Source organism: Bos indicus, chromosome 23 (genome assembly GCF_029378745.1).
Source record: "Bos indicus isolate NIAB-ARS_2022 breed Sahiwal x Tharparkar chromosome 23, NIAB-ARS_B.indTharparkar_mat_pri_1.0, whole genome shotgun sequence".
NCBI lineage: Eukaryota > Metazoa > Chordata > Mammalia > Artiodactyla > Bovidae > Bos > Bos indicus.
The window spans coordinates 14287531-14310536 of NC_091782.1; the positions used below are offsets into that span (position 1 = coordinate 14287531).

The 23006-nt window shown below is 39.9% G+C and overlaps 1 protein-coding gene across 4 annotated transcripts in view; it reads left to right on the plus strand.

Moving 5' to 3' along the window:
• Window positions 1–23006, plus strand: part of DNAH8 (dynein axonemal heavy chain 8) — a 320679-nt gene that overhangs the window by 227598 nt on the left and 70075 nt on the right. For all 4 annotated transcript variants that reach the window (XM_070777905.1, XM_070777908.1, XM_070777907.1 and 1 more), the window contains 4 exons: window positions 4169–4290; window positions 4893–5011; window positions 7194–7396; window positions 20166–20239. In XM_070777905.1, the coding sequence (XP_070634006.1) occupies window positions 4169–4290; window positions 4893–5011; window positions 7194–7396; window positions 20166–20239 (518 nt within the window). The remainder of the gene's footprint in view (window positions 1–4168; window positions 4291–4892; window positions 5012–7193; window positions 7397–20165; window positions 20240–23006) is intronic.

Genomic DNA, 23006 nt, shown 5'->3' on the forward strand with positions numbered 1-23006 from the left:
GAGGGTACTGGGAGAAATTGAGTTCTTTGTCCAAGTTTATGTAGCCTGTAAGTGGCAGAGCCACGATATTTAGGGGGAACAGGACAGGCTGTGATTGTTCTGGGCTAGTTTTGACGCATGGTATGTTGAAACCACCTATGTAACTTAAATGTCTTCTCCCGATGTCTTTGAGGTGTGTGATGACATGAAATCATTTTGTGTGTGTGTGTTGGGGGGAGACCACCAAGAAGAAAAGGGACATGTGTTATCTCCGTGTTAGAGCACTGCGTGCATACATGCTAAGTTGCTCAGTCGTGTCTGACTCTTTGTGACCCTGTGGACTGTAGCCCATTAGGCTCCTCTGTCCATGGGATTCTCCAGGCAAGAATACTGGAGTGGGTTGCCATGCCCTCCTCCAGGGGATCTGCCCAACCCAGGGATCGAACCCTCATCTCTTACGTCTCCGGCATTAGCAAGCCGGTTCTTTACAACTAGCGCCACCTGGGAAGCCTGTGTGAGAGGAGAAAAATCCCTTAAATCTGCAGGTGATTTTCTCTAGGGCTTGCTTCTCCTATGGTAAACTCAGTGTTAGCAGAAGTGGTGCTAGAGTAAGGCTTTCTCTTTCACCTTGTCACTGTGGGGATGGAGGGATTGTTGGAAGGTTTACAGGTTCTAGAGGTATTGTGGCACTCAGAGCCCCTGACTCCACAATGGAGGGAAAGGATTTACAGGAAGGTACTCCAGGTCGTTCACCTTCTCAGGAAGATGCTAGAGGGGAGAGCAGAGACCTGTAATTCCCTCCGCCACCTCCCCTGTTTCTGTCCCCAAGTTAATGAGTGAAATGGGGGGATTTGATGAGTTCTTAACACCCTCTTCCAAAAACACAAGAGAAGACTCTACACATGGACATCACCAGATGGTCAACACCGAAATCAGATTGATTATATTCTTTGCAGCCAAAGATGGAGGAGCTCTATACAGTCAGCAAAAACAAGACCAGGAGCTGACTGTGGCTCAGATCATGAACTCCTTATTGCCAAATTCAGACTTAAATTGAAGAAAGTAGGGAAAACCACTAGACCATTCAGGTATGACCTAAATCAAATCCCTTATGATTATACAGTGGAAGTGAGAAATAGATTTAAGGGCCTAGATCTGATAGACAGAGTGCCTGATGAACTATGGACTGAGGTTCGTGACATTGTACAGGAGACAGGGATCAAGACCATCCCCATGGAAAAGAAATGCAGAAAAGCAAAATGGCTGTCTGGGGAGGCCTTACAAATAGCTGTGAAAAGAAGAGAAGCGAAAAGCAAAGGAGCAAAGGAAAGATATAAGCATCTGAATGCAGAGTTCCAAAGAATAGCAAGAAGAGATAAGAAAGCCTTCTTCAGCGATCAATGCAAAGAAATAGAGGAAAACAACAGAATGGGAAAGACTAGAGATCTCTTCAAGAAAATTAGAGATACCAAGGGAACATTTCATGCAAAGATGGGCTCGATAAAGGACAGAAATGGTATGGACCTAACAGAAGCAGAAGATATTGGGAAGAGATGGCAAGAATACACAGAAAAACTGTACAAAAAAGATCTTCACGACCCAGATAATTGCGATGGTGTGATCACTGACCTAAAGCCAGACATCTTGGAATGTGAAGTCAAGTGGGCCTTAGAAAACATTACTACGAACAAAGCTAGTGGAGGTGATGGAATTCCAGTTGAGCTATTTCAAATCCTGAAAGATGATACTGTGAAAGCGCTGCACTCAATATGCCAGCAAATTTGGAAAACTCAGCAGTGGCCACAGGACTGGAAAAGGTCAGTTTTCATTCCAATCCCAAAGAAAGGCAATGCCAAAGAATGCTCAAACTACTGCACAATTGCACTCATCTCACATGCTAGTAAAGTAATGCTCAAAATTCTCCAAGCCAGGCTTCAGCAATATGTGAACCGTGAACTTCCTGATGTTCAAGCTGGTTTTAGAAAAGGCAGAGGAACCAGAGATCAAATTGCCAACATCCGCTGGATCATGGAAAAAGCAAGAGAGTTCCAGAAAAACATCTATTTCTGCTTTATTGACTATGCCAAAGCCTTTGACTTGTGTGGATCACAATAAACTGGAAAATTCTGAAAGAGATGGGAATACCAGACCCCCTGATCTGCCTCTTGAGAAATTTGTATGCAGGTCAGGAAGCAACAGTTAGAACTGGACATGGAACAACAGACTGGTTCCAAATAGGAAAAGGAGTACGTCAAGGCTGTATATTGTCACCCTGCTTATTTAACATCTATGCAGAGTACATCATGAGAAACGCTGGACTGGAAGAAGCACAAGCTGGAATCAAGATTGCCAGGAGAAATACCAATAACCTCAGATAGGCAGATGACACCACCCTTATGGCAGAAAGTGAAGAGGAACTAAAAAGCCTCTTAATGAAAGTGAAAGAGGAGAGTGAAAAAGTTGGCTTAAAGCTCAACATTCAGAAAACGAAGATCATGGCATCTGGTCCCATCACTTCATGGGAAATAGATGGGGAAACAGTGGAAACAGTGTCAGACTTTATTTTTGGGGGCTCCAAAATCACTGCAGATGGTGACTGCAGCCATGAAATTAAAAGACGCTTACTCCTTGGAAGGAAAGTTATGAGCAACCTAGATAGCATATTCAAAAGCAGAGACATTACTTTGCCACCAAAGGTCCGTCTAGTCAAGGCTATGGTTTTTCCTGTGGTCATGTATGGATGTGAGAGTTGGACTGTGAAGAAGGCTGAGCACCGAAGAATTGATGCTTTTGAACTGCGGTGTTGGAGAAGACTCTTGAGAGTCCCTTGGACTGCAAGGAGATCCAACCAGTCCATTCTGAAGGAGATCAGCCCTGGGATTTCTTTGGAAGGAATGATGTTAAAGCTGAAACTCCAGTACTTTGACCACCTCATGCGAAGAGTTGACTCATTGGAAAAGGCTCTGATGCTGGGAGGGATTGGGGGCAGGAGGAGAAGGGGACGACAGAGGATGAGATGGCTGGATGGCATCACTGACTTGATGGATGTGAGTCTGGGTGAACTCCGGGAGTTGGTGATGGACAGGGAGGCCTGGCGTGCTGCGATTCATGGGGTCGCAAAGAGTGGGACACAACTGAGGGACTGAACTGAACTTAAGAGGGTTATAGGATTTAAAAGTTCAAGAACCACTATTTCCTATACACCTGAATTAAACAGCAGAGGTGGAAAAATTATGATAAAACATTACTAAAGACATTCAATAGAGGACTTTTGAAAATGAAAATATAGTCATACCTCTTGGTGGAGATTGTCACATTGAATGTGCTCATTTAACTGGTGATTTGCTTTCAAAATGGGCTTCCCTGGTGGCTCAGATGGTCAAGAATCCATCTGCAATGCAGGAGACCTGGGTTCAATCCCTGGTTGGGAAGATCCCCTGGAGAGGGAATGGCTATCCGCTCCAGTATTCTGGTCTGGAGAATTCCATGGACAGAGGAGCCTGACAGGCTACAGTCCATGGAGTCGCAAAGAGTTGGATACGACTGAGCAACTTTCACTTTGCTTCAAAATATGTTTCAATGCATTCACGTACGTTCTCCACTAGACTTGGTGAGAGCAGGGGTCTTGTTTGGTATCCCTAGTGCCTGGAATATTCTAGAAACAGAGAAGAGGCTCAGTGAGTATTTGTTGAGTAAATGAGTGAATAAATGATTTGAACATTACTTCCTTAAAACCGACAGATGTATTATACTCCTTCCTTCCTTTTTTCCTCCCTATGCATGTATCCATCTTTCTGACCTGATTAAAAAATAGTATTTAATATCAAGCTTCTGGAGGAGTGATTTCACTAAGAAGTGATTTTTAAACTCGCCTATGAAAAGATCAATCTATTCACTGATATCAAATAGTTAAAAACGATAAAAAGGCAAACACCTGCAACCAACTGAGAAAAATTCTTTGCGTGGAAAAATGATAGGGAGTTGCTATCTGTATAAGATGGTATAAACCACTTAGACTTGAAGGAAATGTATGCAAAAAAGATAACCACATTTTCTATAATGTGATTATTTTCCAACTTTCCCATTTTTGTGTGTGATATGGTTATCTGGATTTTTTTTCTCAATTTGGAAGTAAATTTCTAAAATATGAGCACAAGCTGACCTGATTCCCACTAATGCCTTTCCCCAGGGGGAGCAGCTCTGGATCTGAAAGCCTGCCCTCCCAAGCCGTTTCGCTGGATCCTCGATATGACCTGGCTGAATCTTGTGGAACTGAGTAAACTTCCACAGTTTGCAGAAATTATGAACCAGGTAATAAAGGACTAGGAAAAAAGTATAGATCTGTAAACCCAAACACACCTGGGTCATTTAAATTGGGGCCTCCTGGTGACAAGCCTTTGAACCAGAGGAGCTGACACAAAAATGCACCTTTAAGACAACTGTGGCTCTCGTTCAAAGGCAATCTGGTGCACACCCCATAGTACATATGACGATTCTGGAGACGTTTTTGATTGCCACGAACTAGAGGCAAAGGTGCTCTGGTGAGTAGTGGGGAGAGGCCAGGGATGCTGCGAAACATCCTGCAATACGCAGGACAGTCCCTCACAAGATAAGATTAACCTGGCCCTGAATGCTCATGGGGCCGAGGTTGAGAAACTCTGGTCTGTGGTTTTTCCTTTCCAATCGTTGAGTTTGACTGATACGTGGTCCTCATTTTAGTGAATAATGTAGAAAAGCAATGGAGAAAGGGAATAGCAATATCCAAGCTATTTGAGTCATTGATTCTGAAGAAAAACGTAAAACAGTGTGGTTATGTTTAAAAAATTATCTGCCTGTAAAGAGTGACCTTTTAACATTGTTTAATTTTAATTGCATATATTCCTGAGGGTCGCTAATTAGCTTGTGTACTTTAGATCTCTCGTAATGAGAAAGGCTGGAAAAGTTGGTTTGATAAAGATGCTCCGGAGGAGGAAATCATCCCTGATGGATATAATGACTCACTGGATACCTGCCGCAAACTTTTACTTATCAGGTGAGAGCAGGTATTATCAGACCTAGAAGCATCACTCGTCACCGCGTCAAATTACAGATCCAACCTGAGTTTACTTCCCTGTGTCCCAGTAGTGACTGTAATGGATGTGTATGCTTCCAAACTCAAGTTTGGGATGGCAAATAAAAATGGTGAAGGGCATATGTTCACAATGTATTCATGATAGTGCTTTTAGCAAAACATATATGAAAGTGTTTTTACTATTCACTTAGGTCACCGTTTACCAGTGAGTAAATCATTTATTATTGAATTTACTTCTGTAAAAGAGCAGATCTCACAGAGTTACAAGGCAATTTTTAAGCTAAAGCCAAGAAGATTGCACTATTAAAACATATAAATGGTGTTGTAGCTATTGAAATGAAAGCAAAAGTTTGAAATGGATATTGATTTTTCTTTTCTTTTCTTCTCACTTTTCATGTTTTCTCAGTATGCAGTAGCTCAAAGAAGGCTTCTGTATTGGAAGGTGTGTGTGTGTGTGTGTGTGTGTGTGTGTGTGTGTTGTGTATGATGGACAAGAGAGGAGGGTGGAGCTGGGGAGGATGAAACCACCAAAAGAATAACAAAAAGATGTAGGATTATTATTTTGGAGTAGTTTTGGTCTTACCTAAGATTACACCACCAAATGTTCTTAGAAAAAGTTGTTTCCTAGATGTTGTCACTCTTTGAGAGTGATCAGAGCTGTCAGCAGTGGTAACTTCAGAACAGAACAATTATTTGTTTTTATTAGACTACATGTGTCTATCTTTCATCTGTCCTTTGAAAATTGAATACATGTCAAATTAATAATGCAATCTACTAAACAATAAGAAACCATAGCAATTGACTATGATCCAGAAATATCAAATGACATTTATTTAATGAGTCACAGTGTATAGAACCAGCTACAGTGTAGGCTACATGGATGGTATTAACTATTAATAAATGCTTGCGAATCAAGCAACTTCTGTCACCTTTGACACATTATCTCCCTCTGAAGACTGCAGAGCTCCCAGGGTGCAGCCGGCCAGGCCCCATTGTGTACTGGAGCGGCCAGAGGACACCTCCTTTTGCATCCCCACTGTGTCCCTGACATCGGGAGCAGGCCCTGATGTATTTACTCCATATATATCTATCAAAGAGTGAATATGCTCCTGTGTATTTGTTTGAATGAGTAATTGCTTACCTGAAGCTGATAGCCTAGTTACTAGGGATAATCACTGATATGTGTGTGTGTGTGTGTGTGTGTGTATGTTTTAAGTAGCTAATTAAAACCTCCCTGATGGTCCAGTGGCTAAGACTCCACACTCTTATGCCTGGGCCTGGGTTTGATTCTTTGGTCAGGGAACTAGATCCTACAGGCCTCAACTAAAATGATCCTGTGTGCATCAATGAAGATCAAAGATCCCATGTGGTAAGAATCCACCTGCCAATGCAGGGGACATGGGTTCCATCCCTGGTCCAGGAAGATCCCACACACCATTGAGCAACCAAGCCTATGCACCACGACTACTGAGCCTATATGCTGCAAGTACTGGAGCTCCTGGGCCTAGAGCCTGTGCTCCAGAGCGAGAGAGGCTGCTGCAACGAGAAGCCTGAAGAGTAGCCTCTGCTCGCTGCAGCTAGAGAAGGACTGCGTGTAGCAACAAAGACCCAGTGCATCCAAAAAAAAAAAAAAAAAATCCCATGTGCTGCAAATAAGCCCCATCACAGCCAAATAAATAAATAGATTTTTTTTTAAACCCAACAGGAATTTATTTATTTTTTTGTGTGTGTGTGTAACAAAGTTTTATTAAAGTATAAAGGAGATAGAGAAAGCTTCTGACATAGGCATCAGAAGAGGGCAGAAAGAGTACCCCAGGAATTTATTTTTAAAAAATTCAGAATAGTCACTGCTTCTCCTGAAAATGAGACTCTTGGAAGTCAGCTGATTTCTAAGTTCCCTTCTAGATTGGCAACATAACTGACTCTGCCCTGCTCCTTGCCAATGCCTGGCGTCAAAACCACACGATTAAACTTGCACTCATCCGAGGACTGAAAATCTCACTGTCCATCTTACACATATCTGCATAAAAGAGGATTCACTTGTTATCCTTTTGCTAATTAACTATGTGTTCTTTAAGTGCTTAGAACTAAATAGAATTTTCGAAATCTGAATTTATTTCCTCTAACTTGTTTGCATTTCTAGGTCTTGGTGCCCAGACCGTACTGTTTTTCAAGCAAGAAAGTATATTGCAGATTCTTTGGAGGAAAAGTACACGGAACCAGTTATCTTAAATCTGGAGAAAACTTGGGAAGAAAGTGATACGAGAACACCTCTGATATGTTTTCTGTCCATGGGATCCGATCCCACAATTCAAATTGACGCACTGGCCAAGAAACTGAAGCTGGGTATGAGCAGCAATCTATGAGATTTAGCAAAGCCTCCATGTTTTTGCTTCAGTTTTTTCCTTTCATACTTTTATAGCCAATTCTTATAAATATATTCATAAAACTGAGTTCGAAAAAATATTAAATTTCTTCTTTCCCCCATTTTCAGATCTAGAAGGAGGGTATAGATATCTTTGTGTAGAGAGGAACATACTCATCCATCATGTACTGATTTTTTTAAAGTTGTAATCAGATGTCCATACCACATGGATAGCAGACTGGCAAGAATGAACATTCAACAGCAAATTTTATTGCTGTGTCTGTATAAATTTATGACAAAGCCTATTTTGTCACAATGAAAACATGTAACCCTTGTATTATAATGCATAGTAATTTAAGGATTCGTTCATTGATACTTTCATTCAATAACCCCTGAGTATAGGCAGTGTGCTCGATTCACGGAGTACAGCGGTGAATACAACATAGCTGGGAAAGACAGACATGTAAACAGGCAATAGACGACAGTGTGACAAGCTGCTGCAGCAGAGGTACGGACATGCCCAGCGATAAGAGCCAGAGCTGCCCAGATTGCGTGGGCTATAGAGGAAAGCCTGGTGACATTTTGAGTAGTATCCAAAAGTGATAAAAATTAGGGGATCATGTGGGAGAGAAGGAAAGTTACTCTGACGGAAGGAGGTAGGGTAAGGAGTTACAAACCTATAAGTGTGAGTCGACAGGACTAAAGAAAAAGTACCTGAATGACACCAAGACATCACGATTGAGCCATTCTCTTCTAGGATGGCTGTTTATAGGAGGGCAGTTTTCTCTTAATACTCTGAAAATCTGAATGTTGTTGGAATTGCCTTTTGGAATATTCATAGGTTCATATCTTATAGGTTCTTATCTCTATACCTATATCTCGTAGGAGCGATTCATTTATGTCTTTATAAGGATTATGAAAGTGATTGATTGTGAATCCCTAAATCTAGAAAATAAAACCTTGAATTTATTATCTAGTTAGAATAAGCATAATATAAAATTTGTTTAATGATCTCCAAGTATTTACCACGTCTGCACTAAAGCTACTGTAAACTGATAGCTTAAGGTAGCATGGTCTTTGTTCCCTCCTCCTCATCATTGTCATCACACTGCTCTGTGTGCTACATGGATTCATGTTTCAATAGCTACTTTCTTCTATCCGAACACTGAGACCCAATGCAAAGAGCTCCCAGGTTCTCTTGGCTCATACTCACGGCTAAGTCTCATTGTTGTTGTTGTTGAGTTGCTCCATTGTGTCCAATTCCTTGTGACCCCATGCACTACAGCACGCCAGGCTTCCCTGTCCTTCACTATCTCCTGGAGCTTGCTCAAAGTCATGTCCATTGAGTCAGTGATGCCATCCAACCATCTCGTCCTCTGTCGTCCCCTCTTCCTCCTGCCTTCAGTCTTTCCCAGCATCTGGGTCTTTTCCAATGAGTCAGCTTTTCACATCAGGTGGCCAAAGTATTGGAGCTTCAGCTTCAGCATCAGTCCTTCTAATCAATTCTCAGGACTGATTTCCTTTAGGATTAACTGGTTGGATCTCCTTGCAGTCCAAGGGACTCTCAAGAGTCTTCTCCAACACCATAGCTCAAAAGTGTCAATTCTTCAGCATTCAGCCTTCTTTATGGTCCAACTCTCACATTCATACATAATGACTAGAAAGTCTCGTTAACCACCTTTAAAGGTGGCCATTTTGTTCCAGTATTCACTGAAGCATGGAGTCATCTGTATCAGCCTTAGAGTGGTGCTTCTCTCAAAGCTTTGAAAATCCCTCTGAGATCTACTTCTCCGTGGATTTTTGTCCAGTTGCTTCAATGTCCTCTCTGCATATAGATTCCTTTTTTGTCTTGCTACAAAGCAGTCTCCATACAACAGAATTCATGGATTCCAGTGGCTAATGGGCTTCAATACTTACATGTTCAGTAAGTTCAGCACTACTAGTGTTACTAAGTGACTCCACCTGCCTGCCGGGTAGTAAAGCCAATTTACTGACCCAAGTTGTGGTGAAGGAAAGTACAGTGTTTATGCATGCATGCATGTGTGCTAAGTCGCTTCAGTTGTGTCCAAGTCTATGTGACCCTGTCCGACTCTTTGCAACCCCATGGACTGTAACCTGCCAGGCTCTTCTGTCCATAGAATTCTCCAGGCAAGAATACTGGAGTGGGTTGTCATGCCCTCCTTTAGGGGATCTTCCCAACTCAGGGATTGAAGCTGCGTCTCTTCCATCTTCTGCATTGTCAGTCGGGTTCCTTACCACTAGCACGACCTGGAAAGCCCTCAGTGTTTATTGCAGGTGCCATATCATCTGCAGAATGGGCAGTTCATGCTCAACAGATTTCGAGGAAAGGATGTTTAAAAACCGCATTTGGAGTGAAATTGCAGGGGGCATGACTTTCTTCTGATTGGTTGATAGTGAAGTAAAAGGGTAGTGGTTCAGGAATCTTAATCATCAGCCTTTTGGTTCCAGGCAGTATAGTCTCCATACTTGTGGACTACATGTAGTCACACACCCTCCATCTGGGCAAGGGTCTTAGCGTGTTCCTAACAACTCAAAGATATTCATCAGACTGTTATATATATTCCTTGAGGAAGAACTAAGATTGTTTTGTTTTTTGGCTTTATCATGTACATGTGGGATCTTAGTTCCCCAACCAGAGATGGAACCCATGCCCCCTGCAGTGGAAGCCCAGAGCCTCAACCACTGGACCGCTGGGGAAGTCCTGAGAAGTTAGCATTGTTGTTGAAGCTGTCGTTACTTTTCTTGCTCCACTGCTCTTCCTTTGTTTCTCATTAGTAAGTGCTTGAGTCTGCTTTTTGGAACCCGGGGAAGGCCTAAGAGACTAAAGCTTTTTCTACGAACAAGAAATGGGACCACAGAGGGGCTTTTGCACCTGGGATGGCCGCATTTGGTTTCACCCAGGCAAAGTCCTCTTACTCCCTTGGTCCCAGGTCCAGATACCCAAGGAAGAAGCTCCTTGGTTTTGCTTTGGTCGTGTGCTCCTTTCTGGACCAGTCAATGAACGGTTGCCGTGTAAATGGGTTCATAGCAAGAACCACATACATGGAGCCTAGAGTTGAGGGCATTTCTTAGAAGGGGATACTCTTCCCAGAAGAGGGGCAGTTCCCACTGAAGTTACCATTTCAAATTTACCTCAAAACAATGCTGTTGTCTAGGACATTGGTGTAAGAACAGAAATAAAATAATTCAAGGTTTCCTTTGGGAGAGATTATAACTTTAGATAAATACATACGACCAAAACAGTGCTGTCACCTAGTATTATTACATACTATCATACTGCTTTGCTTGGCAATTTGGTGATTCCATTTCTTGATATTTCTTTAGTTTTTCCAGCAATTGTTTAACCTTCTATTGATTACTTTGTTAGGAAACACATTAGATTTAATTTTAACACTGAAGGATCCAATGTTGTTTATAAAGAACTCATTGCTCATTTTTTTTAGAGCAAAGGAATGTTTAGGAATGTTAGGAAGCATCATTCTGTTCACTAATTGGGATTAAAAACTCCCCAGATAGCTGTAAAATGAAACTATTATGTAGATGAATGACATATTACTCTAGTCTCAACTAGAGATGTTTTATTTGGGTGATGGATAATCATAAAATGCTCAAGGTTCACAAAATTCTGAAAAATCCTGGAATTCAAGTGCCTTGTATTACAGCTGAGGAAACTAAGGTCTGGAGATAAGGCCAGAGAACTAGATAATTCAGGACTTAGTCTCAGGCCTCCCAGATCCCTTGTCAGTGGCCTTTCTCTCATCCTCCCCAGTGCCTTTCAGTCAGTTCAGTTCAGTTCAGTCGCTCAGCCGTGTCCGACTCTTTGCGACCCCACGAACCGCAGCACGCCAGGCCTCCCTGTCCATCACCAACTCCCGGAGTCCACCTAAACCCATGTCCAACAAGTTGGTGATGCCATCCAGCCATCTCAGTGGATTTAGTGGATGAATTAGCAAGTTACCTGACAGCAACTTGAGGGATGGGACCAGATCAAATAGGTTTTCATAGAAAAAAAAAAAAAAGGAAGGAAAACTTCTCACTATGGAACCTGTCAGGCTCTGTGTTGAGAAATTCAGAGAAGATAAATTCTGCACAAAAGCATTGGGTACCTGGGAAAGAAGGAGAAAACAGATGGGTTTAGCATGAGAAAAATCCTACTAGGAGCTTGGGTGAAGGAGAGAAGAATAGATTTGAAAATAGAATCCAAACATGAATGAAAGAGGACAAATAAAATATAAACCTACAAATAAAAATGGGGCTTCCCTGGTGGCTCAGTGGTGAAGAATCTGCCTGCAGTGCAGGAGACACAGGAGAGGAGAGTACAATCCCTGGATCGGAAAGATCCCCTGGAGGAGAGCATGGCAGCCCACTCCAGTATTCTTGCTGGGAGAATCCCATGGACAGAGAAGCCTGGTGGGCTACAGTCCATGGGGTCACAAAGAGTCAGACACAACTGAAGTGACTGAACATGCAAGCAAACAAAAATAGGAATGAGAAAATGAGTAAAATAAAGTAATACAGATAAAAAAAGTAATAAGATAGTTATAGTAAAAAAAAAGTTTAAAAATCTCATTAAAATGGATGTTTGTAGAAAAATATAAATTTACAAAAATTTCTTGGAAAAAATTGAAAAGCCTGAATGGACCGATAATTAAGATGAGGAAAATTAGAAGTTTTAAAATTATTACCTCAGCAAAGACACTAAGCTTAAATGATTTTTTTGGTAGGTCCTTTAAAACTTTGCTATGTCCCATTTCACAATGTAGGAAAATAAGATGCATTTTCCTCTGTATTTTAAGGGAATAACATTATCTTGATATGTAAAGCAGACCGAGATAGTCACTATATCAAAGAAAGAAAACCACAGATTGATCCTACTTATTAATATAAATGTAAGGACCTTAATATAAGTGCAAGCAGAAAGAATTTAGCATAATATAAAATATGCAAAAAACAGCAACATGCCTTGATCAAGTAGGATGCATGGGCAAATCTGAGAAAGACACAGTATTAAGAAATCTCATCACAACAAGTGAAAGACTTTTTCCTTAGGCTGTTATTACCCTGATGATTGCTAAAAAGGCATTTTATAAAAATTCAGCATTTGTATTTGGCTCTTAAAAATGGGAACAGAAGAATATTGTATCAATATGATAGTGAATATGAACTTCAAACAGCTTCATGCTTTCTGGTGAACAACTAGAGACATGATGCCCATTAAAGTCAGGAACAAGATAAAGATGTCTGCTATCACCACTCTCATTTAGTATTACTGTGGAGGATATAGCTAATGTTTTGTAAGAATCATAAATAAAAGATATAACTACTGGAAAAGAGGGACAAGAGCCATCGTTATTCTCAGATCGTGTAATTGTCTAACTAAAGAACACAAATGAATCAACTGAAAAGCTATTAGATTTAACAGGATATTTTAGTAAGGTAGCTGGTCACAAAAATAAATATATTTAAAAAATCAATGAAACATTCTTCTAAAATGTAAAAATCCCATTCAGTATCTCAATAAAAATAAAACTGAGGAATAATCTTTAGAATACCTATTAGAAGAAGACTATAAAACTTTCTTAAAGACTTGAAAGTAGGGTAGATCAAATAGAGAGTTAAACCACATCCCCATTATAAAGATTCAGTATTGTAAAGATGTCAATAGTCTCTAAATTAATCTATAAATTGAGTGCAAGTCTAATTGAAATTCCAACATCATTTTCCCCCTAATTGGATAGTAGAGGGGTCTTAAATCATCTAGAGTAATAAATAGACAACAATAGCCAAGACAGCTTGAAAAGGAAAAAGAATAATGTGGAGAACAAGCCCAATCAGATTTCTAAACTTTATCAAATTGCAATAACTTAATCAGTGAGGAACTGGCTCAGAGTAGATAAACAGATCAATAGAGCAAAATGAAAGGCCCCAAATTAGATGCTAGTGTATACAATAGCTTAGCCTGTGATGAGATTCACATTTCAAATCAGTGGAAGAAAAACGGGTTAGTCAATAAACAGTGTTGCCATAGCAGATTAACTTTGGAAGAAAGCAAGAATTTTACCTCAGATTAAACTCTAAAGTACATTCTAGGTTGATTAAGGTTTTAAAAGGTTTAAACTATGAAAAAATACACTGATACTACTGGCGTGGCTAAGATTTCCTTAATCATAATACCAGAATCCAAAACCAGAGGAAAAGAGGTTTGGATGAAGTTTTCAAACTTTGGTATGTCAAAAGCGGCACAAATAAAATTAAAACACAAATTGCGGTTGAATCCAAGCTCATGATGCACAGTGAGGCCAAGCCAACTGAAAGGTCAGAGTTTGGAGCAGAGAAAGGTTAACTGCAAGGACAAAACAAGGAGTGTGGGTGGCTTATTCTCAAAAGACCCAAACTTCCTGGTGGTTTTCAGGGAAGAGTTTTTAAAGGCAAAATTTGGAGTGAGGGCTGCAGTGTAGGACTTTCTTCTGATTGGTTGGTGGTGAGGTAACAGGGTGGTGCTCCAGGAACCATGTTCTCGGCCTGAAGTCACCATCCTCTGCTTAGGGGGGGGGCAATAATTCCTGTAAGAAAACCCCAAAGATATATTGTTAGGTATATCCCTTTAGGAGGAAATCCGACTCTTTATCTCTGGGCTATGGTTTCTTTTTTAAAAAATTTAGTTATTTTTGGCTGCTCTGGATCTTTGTTGCTGTACATGGGCTTTCTCTAGTTGTGGCGAGTGGGGGTTACTCTCTAGTCACAATGCACTGGCTTTTCGTCGTGGCTTCTCTTGTTGCAGAGCATGGACTCTAGGGTGTGCAGACTTCGGCAGTCGCAGCACACAGGCTCGGTAGTTGTGGCGCTACAGGCTTAGCTGCCCTGCAGCATAGGGATCTTCCCAGATCAGGGATGGAATCCATGTCCCCAGCGTTAGCAGGCAGATTCTTAGCCACTGGACCACTAGGGAAGTCCTGCACGAAGTGTTCCAGACCGCTTTTCTTTTGCTTCTGCATTTCCTCACTTCCCTAATCAGTAACTTTGAATTTGCCCTTTGGATCTCAGGGAAGGTCTGGAAGACTGAAGCCTTTTTCTTACAGACAAGAAATGGGGGACAAGGAAAGATTTTTGTACCTGGGAGGGCTCCACAGGGCCCTGCCCAGTTTCCAAAGAAAAGGTAGAAGTGTGGGTTGGGAATTGCAACATTCTATTTCAGCTGGAGACACTGGCAGTCCTTTTTCATATACACCATGAATCTTTAAAATGTTTGAGTGCTTTTTCCCAACTATTCTACACATACAAATTTATCATAAAAACAAACTGAGAGATGCACATTAAGATTCATTTATAAGGATGTTAAGTCTAGTGCTATTTTTAATATTAAAAAATTAGAAATGTCTGAAATATACAAAAGGATAGTGGCTAACTTGGCAAGAATGCATTAATATGATGGAACATTGTGCTACCATTAAAAACTGTTTATCAGTAATGTTTAATGACAATAAAATACAACATACTTAAGAAGTAGATATATAAAATGACATGTATATGTTATACATATATATATAATTTTTAATATGGATAGGTCTGTAATCTCTTATTTAAAGCCCTTGCAGTCAGATGCACTGCAGAAATTAGAATTGTCCAGCTTTTAGAAAAGTAATATTTCATGTATTATATAATACATTGCAGATGAAAGTATTAATATTTATAAAGATAGGGATAAATAAATAGGCTCATATCCATTCAGGTCAGCTTTTACCACCAAAGTGATTTTGTGGCAAAGCTGTCAGTTTTCAGAGTGCTTTGAATTTTGAAATGAGGGTAAGTGATTGTGGATTGTGCACTGAGAAGATTAGAATGTAGATCTCTCTGGAAGGATATTGGTGATTTTTGTTTTCTTCTTTGTAGTCTCCTGTATTTTACAAAGCTTTCACTATAAACATATATCATTTAATCTGATTTTTAAAAAATTTTTAAAAAGAAAGAGGAGATGTGAAAGACACTCAAGTCCAATTTTGGAAAGAAATAGAAAAGCAGTTGAAATCTTACTAAAGGTCTTTCAAATGTAACCAAGCAGCAAAAAAAGGAAAAAAAAAAAAAAAGTCCACAAACCAGAAAACCAAAACATCCCATACCACCAAAGGACAATTATGCTGCAATACATGCAAAAATGATTCCTGCAACATCCTCTGCAACCTGCCTCCTCACGGCAGTCCGCATCATGATGTCCTGGCAGCCTTCCCTACTCTCTCTGGAAATTCAGCCTGCGCTGCCTCTTCTCTCACTGGTCTTTGTCTTTTGAACTTCCTCAAGTGCAAAGCTTCCTCACTATTCCAGTGTCAATCAATCTAGTTTTTCCAGACTATTCAGAAATTTATCAAATATTTATCAACCTATTTTAAAAATGAAGAAAGATTGCAGATCAATAACTTCCACTTTAAGAAACCAAGGAAAGAAGAGCAAACTAAACCCGAAGCAATCAAAAGGAAGGAAATAATAAATATCTGAGTGAAAAAAAATGCAAGAGAGGATTAAAAAACAACAGAGAATCAATCAACCAAGTGTATCTTCTTTGAAAAGATCAACAAAATGGACAAACTTTTGTCCTAACCGACCAAGAATAAAGGAGAGAAGACTTAAGATAACTAAAATCAGGAGTGAAAGAGGGATGTCAATGAAAATAATCAATGAACAAACTATATAATAGGAATAGAAAAGTTTTATTTGCGCCAAACTGAGGACTGGCAGCTCTCAGATAAGTGAGAGGATCTGCTCCAGAGAAGCATGGGTTTCAGCATAGTTTCATATCTTGTCAGAACAAAGAACATCAAACAAGTCAGGACACATTCCTTCAAGGTTTCAAGAAAAGCAGGTTAGCAAGTACATAGCAAGTCAGTGTACCTTGACACCTGGGAAGGGAGCCTCATCACTGAAGAAGTACTGGCACTGGCATCTCAGGAAGGGAAGAATTTATGAAATTTTTATTTTTAACACATTCTTTAATTCTGGTCAATGTACCCTTTTCTCTGACAGTTAGAGCCGATGTACAATGTATGTTTGATAGGCCACAAACAGGCTGTTTTAGTTAGCATAAAGTTCAAATAAACTCACGTATAAGTCAGAATGACTTTCCCATATCTCAATATGTGAACATTTCTTTTATCAGGGGACATCGCTATTGACTTGAAAAAATAGAAAAGATCATACAGAATACTATGAACAATTATAACAACAAATTAGATAGATAACCTAGATGAAATGGGCAAATTATCAGAAAGAGAAAACTGCTGAAACTGACTAAGGAAGAAATAGAAAACCCGAATAGAGCTTTAAGAAGTAAAAGGATTGATTTGTAGGAAATCCAGGACTAGATGCCTTCACATTCTACCGAATGTTTAATGAATAACACCAGTTCTTTCCAAAAAATAAAAGAGGAGAGATTACTTCCCAACTCATTCTATGAGACCATATTACTCTGATACCAAATCTAGACAAAGACAGTAGAAGGAAACCAATATCCTGCTGAATATAAAAGCAAAAGTTCTCAACAAAATGCTACTGAATTGAGTGCCATGCAAAATGAATTATACACCATGACCAAGTGGATTTACCCCAAGAATGCAAGGTTGGTTCAACATATGAAAATTAATCAATGTAATACCCCATATTAATAGAATAAAGAACAAAAATCAAACAGTTATCTCAATAGTTGCAGAAAAAGCATTGAAAAAAATCCAACATTCTTTCATGATGAAAGCCCTCAACAAACTAAGAATAAAAGGGAACTTCTTCAACCTGATGAGGGACACCTACAGAAACCCACAGCTAACATCATACTTAATGCTGAAAGATGGGATATTTTTCCCAAAACATCAGGAACAAGAGAAGAATGTCTACTTGCACTTCTACTCAGCACTGTAGTGGAAGTTTTAGTCAGACCAAAAGAAGAAATAAATGGTATTCACACTGGAAAAGAAGTAAAAGCACCTCAGTTTGATGATGACATGAGGGAGGGGGCCCGCACAGTTGGAGAAGAGTGAGTGAATTGTGGTGGGATCCTAAAAAGTGTGTGTGTGTGTGTAGATTGCGGGAGCAATGGGACCCATTTGTGTAGGGTCATAGAGGTCAGAATTTGAATTGGATTCTGGATTTTGCACAGAATGAAATGAGAAGCTGTCAGATGTTTCTGAGCAGAGGGTGGACATAATCTGATTCAGGATTCAATCAAATCCCTCTGTCTGCTGCGGGAAGAATAGCTAGTAGGGAAAAGAGTGGCAGAGAGGTCACCAGTGAGTAGCCTCCTGCAAGAATACAGGCATGAGGTGATGGACCAGGGGAATGAGAGTGTAGACATCCAGAAGGGGTCACATTCAGACTCTGGGTTTGTTTTGAAGGGATGCCTTTAAGTATCTTCTTGACCTCTTACCCAGGTCAAGACAAGAAACTCAGGCTACCCCTGAACAAAAACAAGTTCTTCCTTTTAAACGGTGTATCTCAGAAGAGTTGGAAGGCAGAGGAGATAGATTATGGCTCACGCTCATGTGTTAATACTTATTGTCCATATCACACCTTCCTCCATTGACCTACCTAACACTTGTGGGTTCTTCCAAAACAAGAGAGACTCAGTGTCTCTTTGTACAATTCAGAGGCTCCTCCCAATCGAGTTCCACCTTTCCTTTCTTCTTTTATAGGGTTTGTGGGTTCTTCTCAGATGCTCTGGGAACAGTGCCTAGTTCCCCTTGAGCAGGAGAGATTCATGAGGGCTTTGTTGGGAGAATCCAGCTATGTTCAGTGACTTATGGACAATTGCAGTTCCTAGTTCTTCAAGCAGTGCTCTGTCAGTCCTCTCAGGCACAAACTGCTGAGTTTCACCCTGTGACCCTGAGTCCACAAATAATTCTAATGCTGCACCCTACCAGCACTCACGGAATCTCTGGCCATTAACCCCATGGTGCTGTATTTTAAGTGGTGTGCCCTGGCAGCTTCTTCCCTGGTTCCTGACATACTTCTGTCTCCAGCCTATGAATTTCTCTCATTCTCTGTAGCTTCTACCAGCAGTTTCCAAATCAGCCTCATTGTTTGCCCAATCACAGCTGCCCATTTTTCTGAGGATTCAGATCACTCCAATAGAGTAAGTCAAAAGCATGCATTGCTTCACAGCGTATACACTGACTTCCTTTCTCTGTGCCCCTAGAGATCTAGAGATCATGCCTTTAAAATTAAAGAAGACCTGGGTCCACAAAAGCTTACTTCAAAGTTAATTTCTAATTTCAGTTTCCCAAGTATGATTCAGAGACTTCTTTTTTTTCTTCTTTAATCCATTGTATATTCTTGCCTCCTTTGTCAAAGATAAGGTGTCCATATGTGTGTGGATTTATCTCTGGGCTTTCTATTTTGTTCCACTGATCAATATTTCTGTCTTTGTGCCAGTACCATACTGTCTTGATAACTGTGGCTTTGTAATACAGCCTGAAGTCAGGTAGGTTGATTCCTCCAGTTCCATTCTTCTTTCTCAAGATAGCTTTGGCTATTCGAGGTTTCCATACAAATTGTGAAATGATTTGTTCTAGCTCTGTGAGGAATACCGTTGGTAGCTTGATAGGGATTGCATTGAATCTATAAATTGCTTTGGGTAGTATACTCATTTTCACTATATTGATTCTTCCAATCCATGAACATGGTATATTTCTCCATCTATTAGTGTCCTCTTTGATTTCTTTCACCAGTGTTTTATAGTTTTCTATATATAGGTCTTTAGTTTCTTTAGGTAGATATATTCCTAAGTATTTTATTCTTTCCGTTGCAATGGTGAATGGAATTGTTTCCTTAATTTCTCTTTCTGTTTTCTCATTATTAGTGTATAGGAATGCAAGGGATTTCTGTGTGTTGATTTTATATCCTGCAACTTTACTATAATCATTGATTAGTTCTAGTAATTTTCTGGTGGAGTCTTTAGGGTTTTCTATGTAGAGGATCATGTCATCTGCAAATAGTGAGAGTTTTACTTCTTCTTTTCCTTCTACAGTTTAGTGAATTCACATGACAGGCACAAGTGTGGTTCTCCACCTGGGACATCAAATTCACTAATGAGCCTCAATACTGTATATTCTGCTGAATTATAATCACATCTCTAATCTTGGAGTGGTTTCCACTTTTTCTTAAGGCTCCTTTTTCTCAGTTCCAAGAGGATTTGATCCTGAGGAGCAGTTACCCCTGAATATAGTCGTCATGGGGATGAATTGCTACGAGTTCCATCTCAGAAAATGGACAAATAGGCAAACAAAACCCGGACAGACAGAACACTGCAAGCTTGACATCATAAAAGAATAAAAAGATTGGTATCCAATCTTTACTGAAACATCTGCTGAAACACCAAAAAATTATTCTAATCAAAACATAGAGCAAAACTAAAAAATCCTCTTTCCTTCTAAATACCTGTGATAGCATTGCAGCTGCCTCTCCCCGTCAGTCTGTCTCCTCATTATCCCCAAAGACCCCAGAACTCTTTAAAAGCTCTGCCTCGTGCCTTTTGTCTTTCTCTCTTTGTCCTTCCCTTTCCATGTAGTGCCTCCAGTCTGCTCCACTCCTTTCTCTCATCAACACAACCAAAAGCCAGACTTATTTGCATAACAGACTTTCCTTAGAAGCCATAGAGGGAGGGAGGCTATGACAACTCAGAAATTAATTTTTCATCCCAATCCTGTTATAAAATTTACGTTTGATCATAGTAATCCTTCTGTATTACAGAATGCAGAACTATCTCAATGGGGCAAGGACAAGAAGTACATGCTCGAAAGCTGATTCAGATGTCAATGCAGCAGGTATGTAGCAATGGAAACTACTCTTCATGCAGCTTTCTTGATATGATTCCTCTGGCCATCTGGTCCACCTAGCACCACCCCTATGATGGGTAGAGTGTTCTTCCTGTGATGCTCAATTTTCCATTTTGATTCACGCATATAGAGTACACGTTGGTTACTTAAGGATTTTGAACCTCCAGCTAGTTGGCTCCTGACATCCCCACAAAATACTTGTTCCATTTTCTAGAGCATGTGCTCCATTTTTATTTTCACTAAATATTTTTTGGTAATTTGGCAGACACACTTTCTGGTTCATAAAGAATGCAGCTCTAGCAGTCTTGGAATGTCATGATCAATATTAATAGATAGTGCTTAAGAAGTGACAGATTGAGATAGTCAAATTTCAATTTTCGGTTAAAGTGAGCCTTTCATTTTTCATTAATGGATAGTTTCAGGCAAATAAGAAATATTTGAGGGTGTTATGTTTAAATATTGATAACAGTTTTTACTGAAAATTGCAAGCTGGATGGAATGTTGAGAAATATTTTTCATCACACCTAATAAATACACAGGACATTAATTTTCTAGAAAAGCTTGGTTGATCGCAGTTTCAGCAGCAATAAGAAATTGCACCATTTATAAAAATAAAATAAAGTCTTGGTTTATTTTTAAGCTTTTGATCTCATAATGTCCCTAGCAACTTTTCCCTGGGAATTAATGACTATAGAGGGTTAATGGGCTAAAACTCTGCTTGGGTCATCAAGTTTTCAGACTAACCATTAATTCTCAAGTGCCCTAAGCCTTAATCTTTATCAGTTAATTAAATTCAATAATATATGGTATTTAATTTATATATACCAAAGCAATTATATATAGTTATTTTTACTCAGATAAAATGATTCACTCTGTTGAATGATCTGACTGTTTGACTTTGGGCCTTAAATAATTTCTTTAGTTTCCACGAGTGAGAAGCTTTTAAATTTGAATACAACATTCACATTAACTTTCTTTGGAATATTAGTTTTTTTTATAACTTCTGTGTTCTGTGTCTCAAGGTGGGATAAATATTGATAATATTTGCAGTATAAAAATCAAACAAACAGAACTTCCCTGGCTGTCTAATGGTTAAGATTCCGAACTTCCAATGCAGGGGGTGTGCGTTCGATCCCTGGTTGGGGAACTAAGATCCCACATGCCATGAGGCATAGGCAAAAACAAAACAGATAACAACAATAATACCAACAAAAAGCGTGAACAGGTACAGCCACATTGTCACTTGAAAGATTTAGGATAAAGCTGACATTGTGGAATTCAGAGCAGGGAATCAGAGAGTAACTGGGTCCACAAGGACCCAGAGTTCTGACCATGAAGTTCATCTTCTTGACGATCTGGTTGTCTAGACCAAAAAGTCCCCTTTGCTATTTAAGCCAATCTGAGTTGTATTTTCTCTTGCAGTTTAAGGCATAATATATATGCCTTACCATATGTATACTGAGCTCAATAACTTGTAGCTGTATTTATTCGATCTTGTTGCATAAAGTATATCAAAGCATCAGCTGGCTAGTAAACTATGTTCTTATAGAACTGTGATGGTTATGTGACATATTGTGAAGGTTTTATCAATATTTAGATAGTGCTTAATAAACTTTGTGGTTTCAGGAACATCTGGGAGGAGTGATGACAAAGAATAAGATTTAGTGTTGGGGTAGGAGGCGGGAGGGAGGTTCCAGAGGGAGGGGACATATGTATACCTGTGGCTGGTACATGTTGATGTATGGCAGAGGCCAACACAATGTTGTAAAGTGATTATCCTTCCATTAAAAAGAAATAAAATGTTGAAAAAGATTTAGTATTATGGTAGCAGGCATGCTCAGTCACTCAGTTGTGTCCAACTCTGCGACCCCATGGACTGTAGCCTCTGTAGATAGGATTTTCCAGGCAAGAATACTGGTAGCAAATGTCACCAAATGTATTGCCTCTGGTGAAGTAAAATTTGTGTTTCAAGGCAGGAGAAGAAAACTGTAGCGTAAAATCGGCTCTGGCTGCTCGTTTGGGCCTCCTGCCTGCCCTGTGCAGTGTGTCTGCATTATGCATCAGCCAGGCCTCCTCAGAGGTGGGAATGCCTGCTCCAGTGCAAAGATCAGGTTTATTTTTCCCCATTTCTTTGACACTAACAATGTAGCTTCTTACAGATTAGCATGGTGACTTGTTGCTGTCTTTGTATATGCTTACGTGGACTGTGAATCTTTGGTGAACTTCATGTGAAATGTCAGCATGTCATTTTGATGTATGATCCTTTGTCTTGAAAATGCCTATGACTGTGCCTTTGACTTCTAATAGGTGGGACAGTCAGAGCCTCTGGGTCTATCTCCCAGGCTATAATCCTCAGTTTGGCTTTATTAAAATTCTCTCTTTTCTTCCTAACTTGATTGTTGATGAATTTTCGTCAACTCCTCCAACTTTCATGAGGTCATGTGCATCTCTTTGTGACAGTGGATGGCTTGGCTTTGGCGTGAGTCCCTTCTGATTTACCTTAGGCCGGACAAGTTGCAAATTCCAAAATACCCGTTCCGACCATTAGATGGTGCACACACTGTACTTAATAAAGTCTGACTTCGTTTTAATTTCTGTTCCTTTCTGAACCAGGGGTGACAGAGTAACATTCATTTTGAAACCTCTTGATTCCAAGTAACCAGCTTTACCAGAAGCAGGGGAAAAAACGTTTGTATTGACATATAATAATTCCATTAACATATGTGCTTAAAACAGAGTATTCACATGCCCCGAG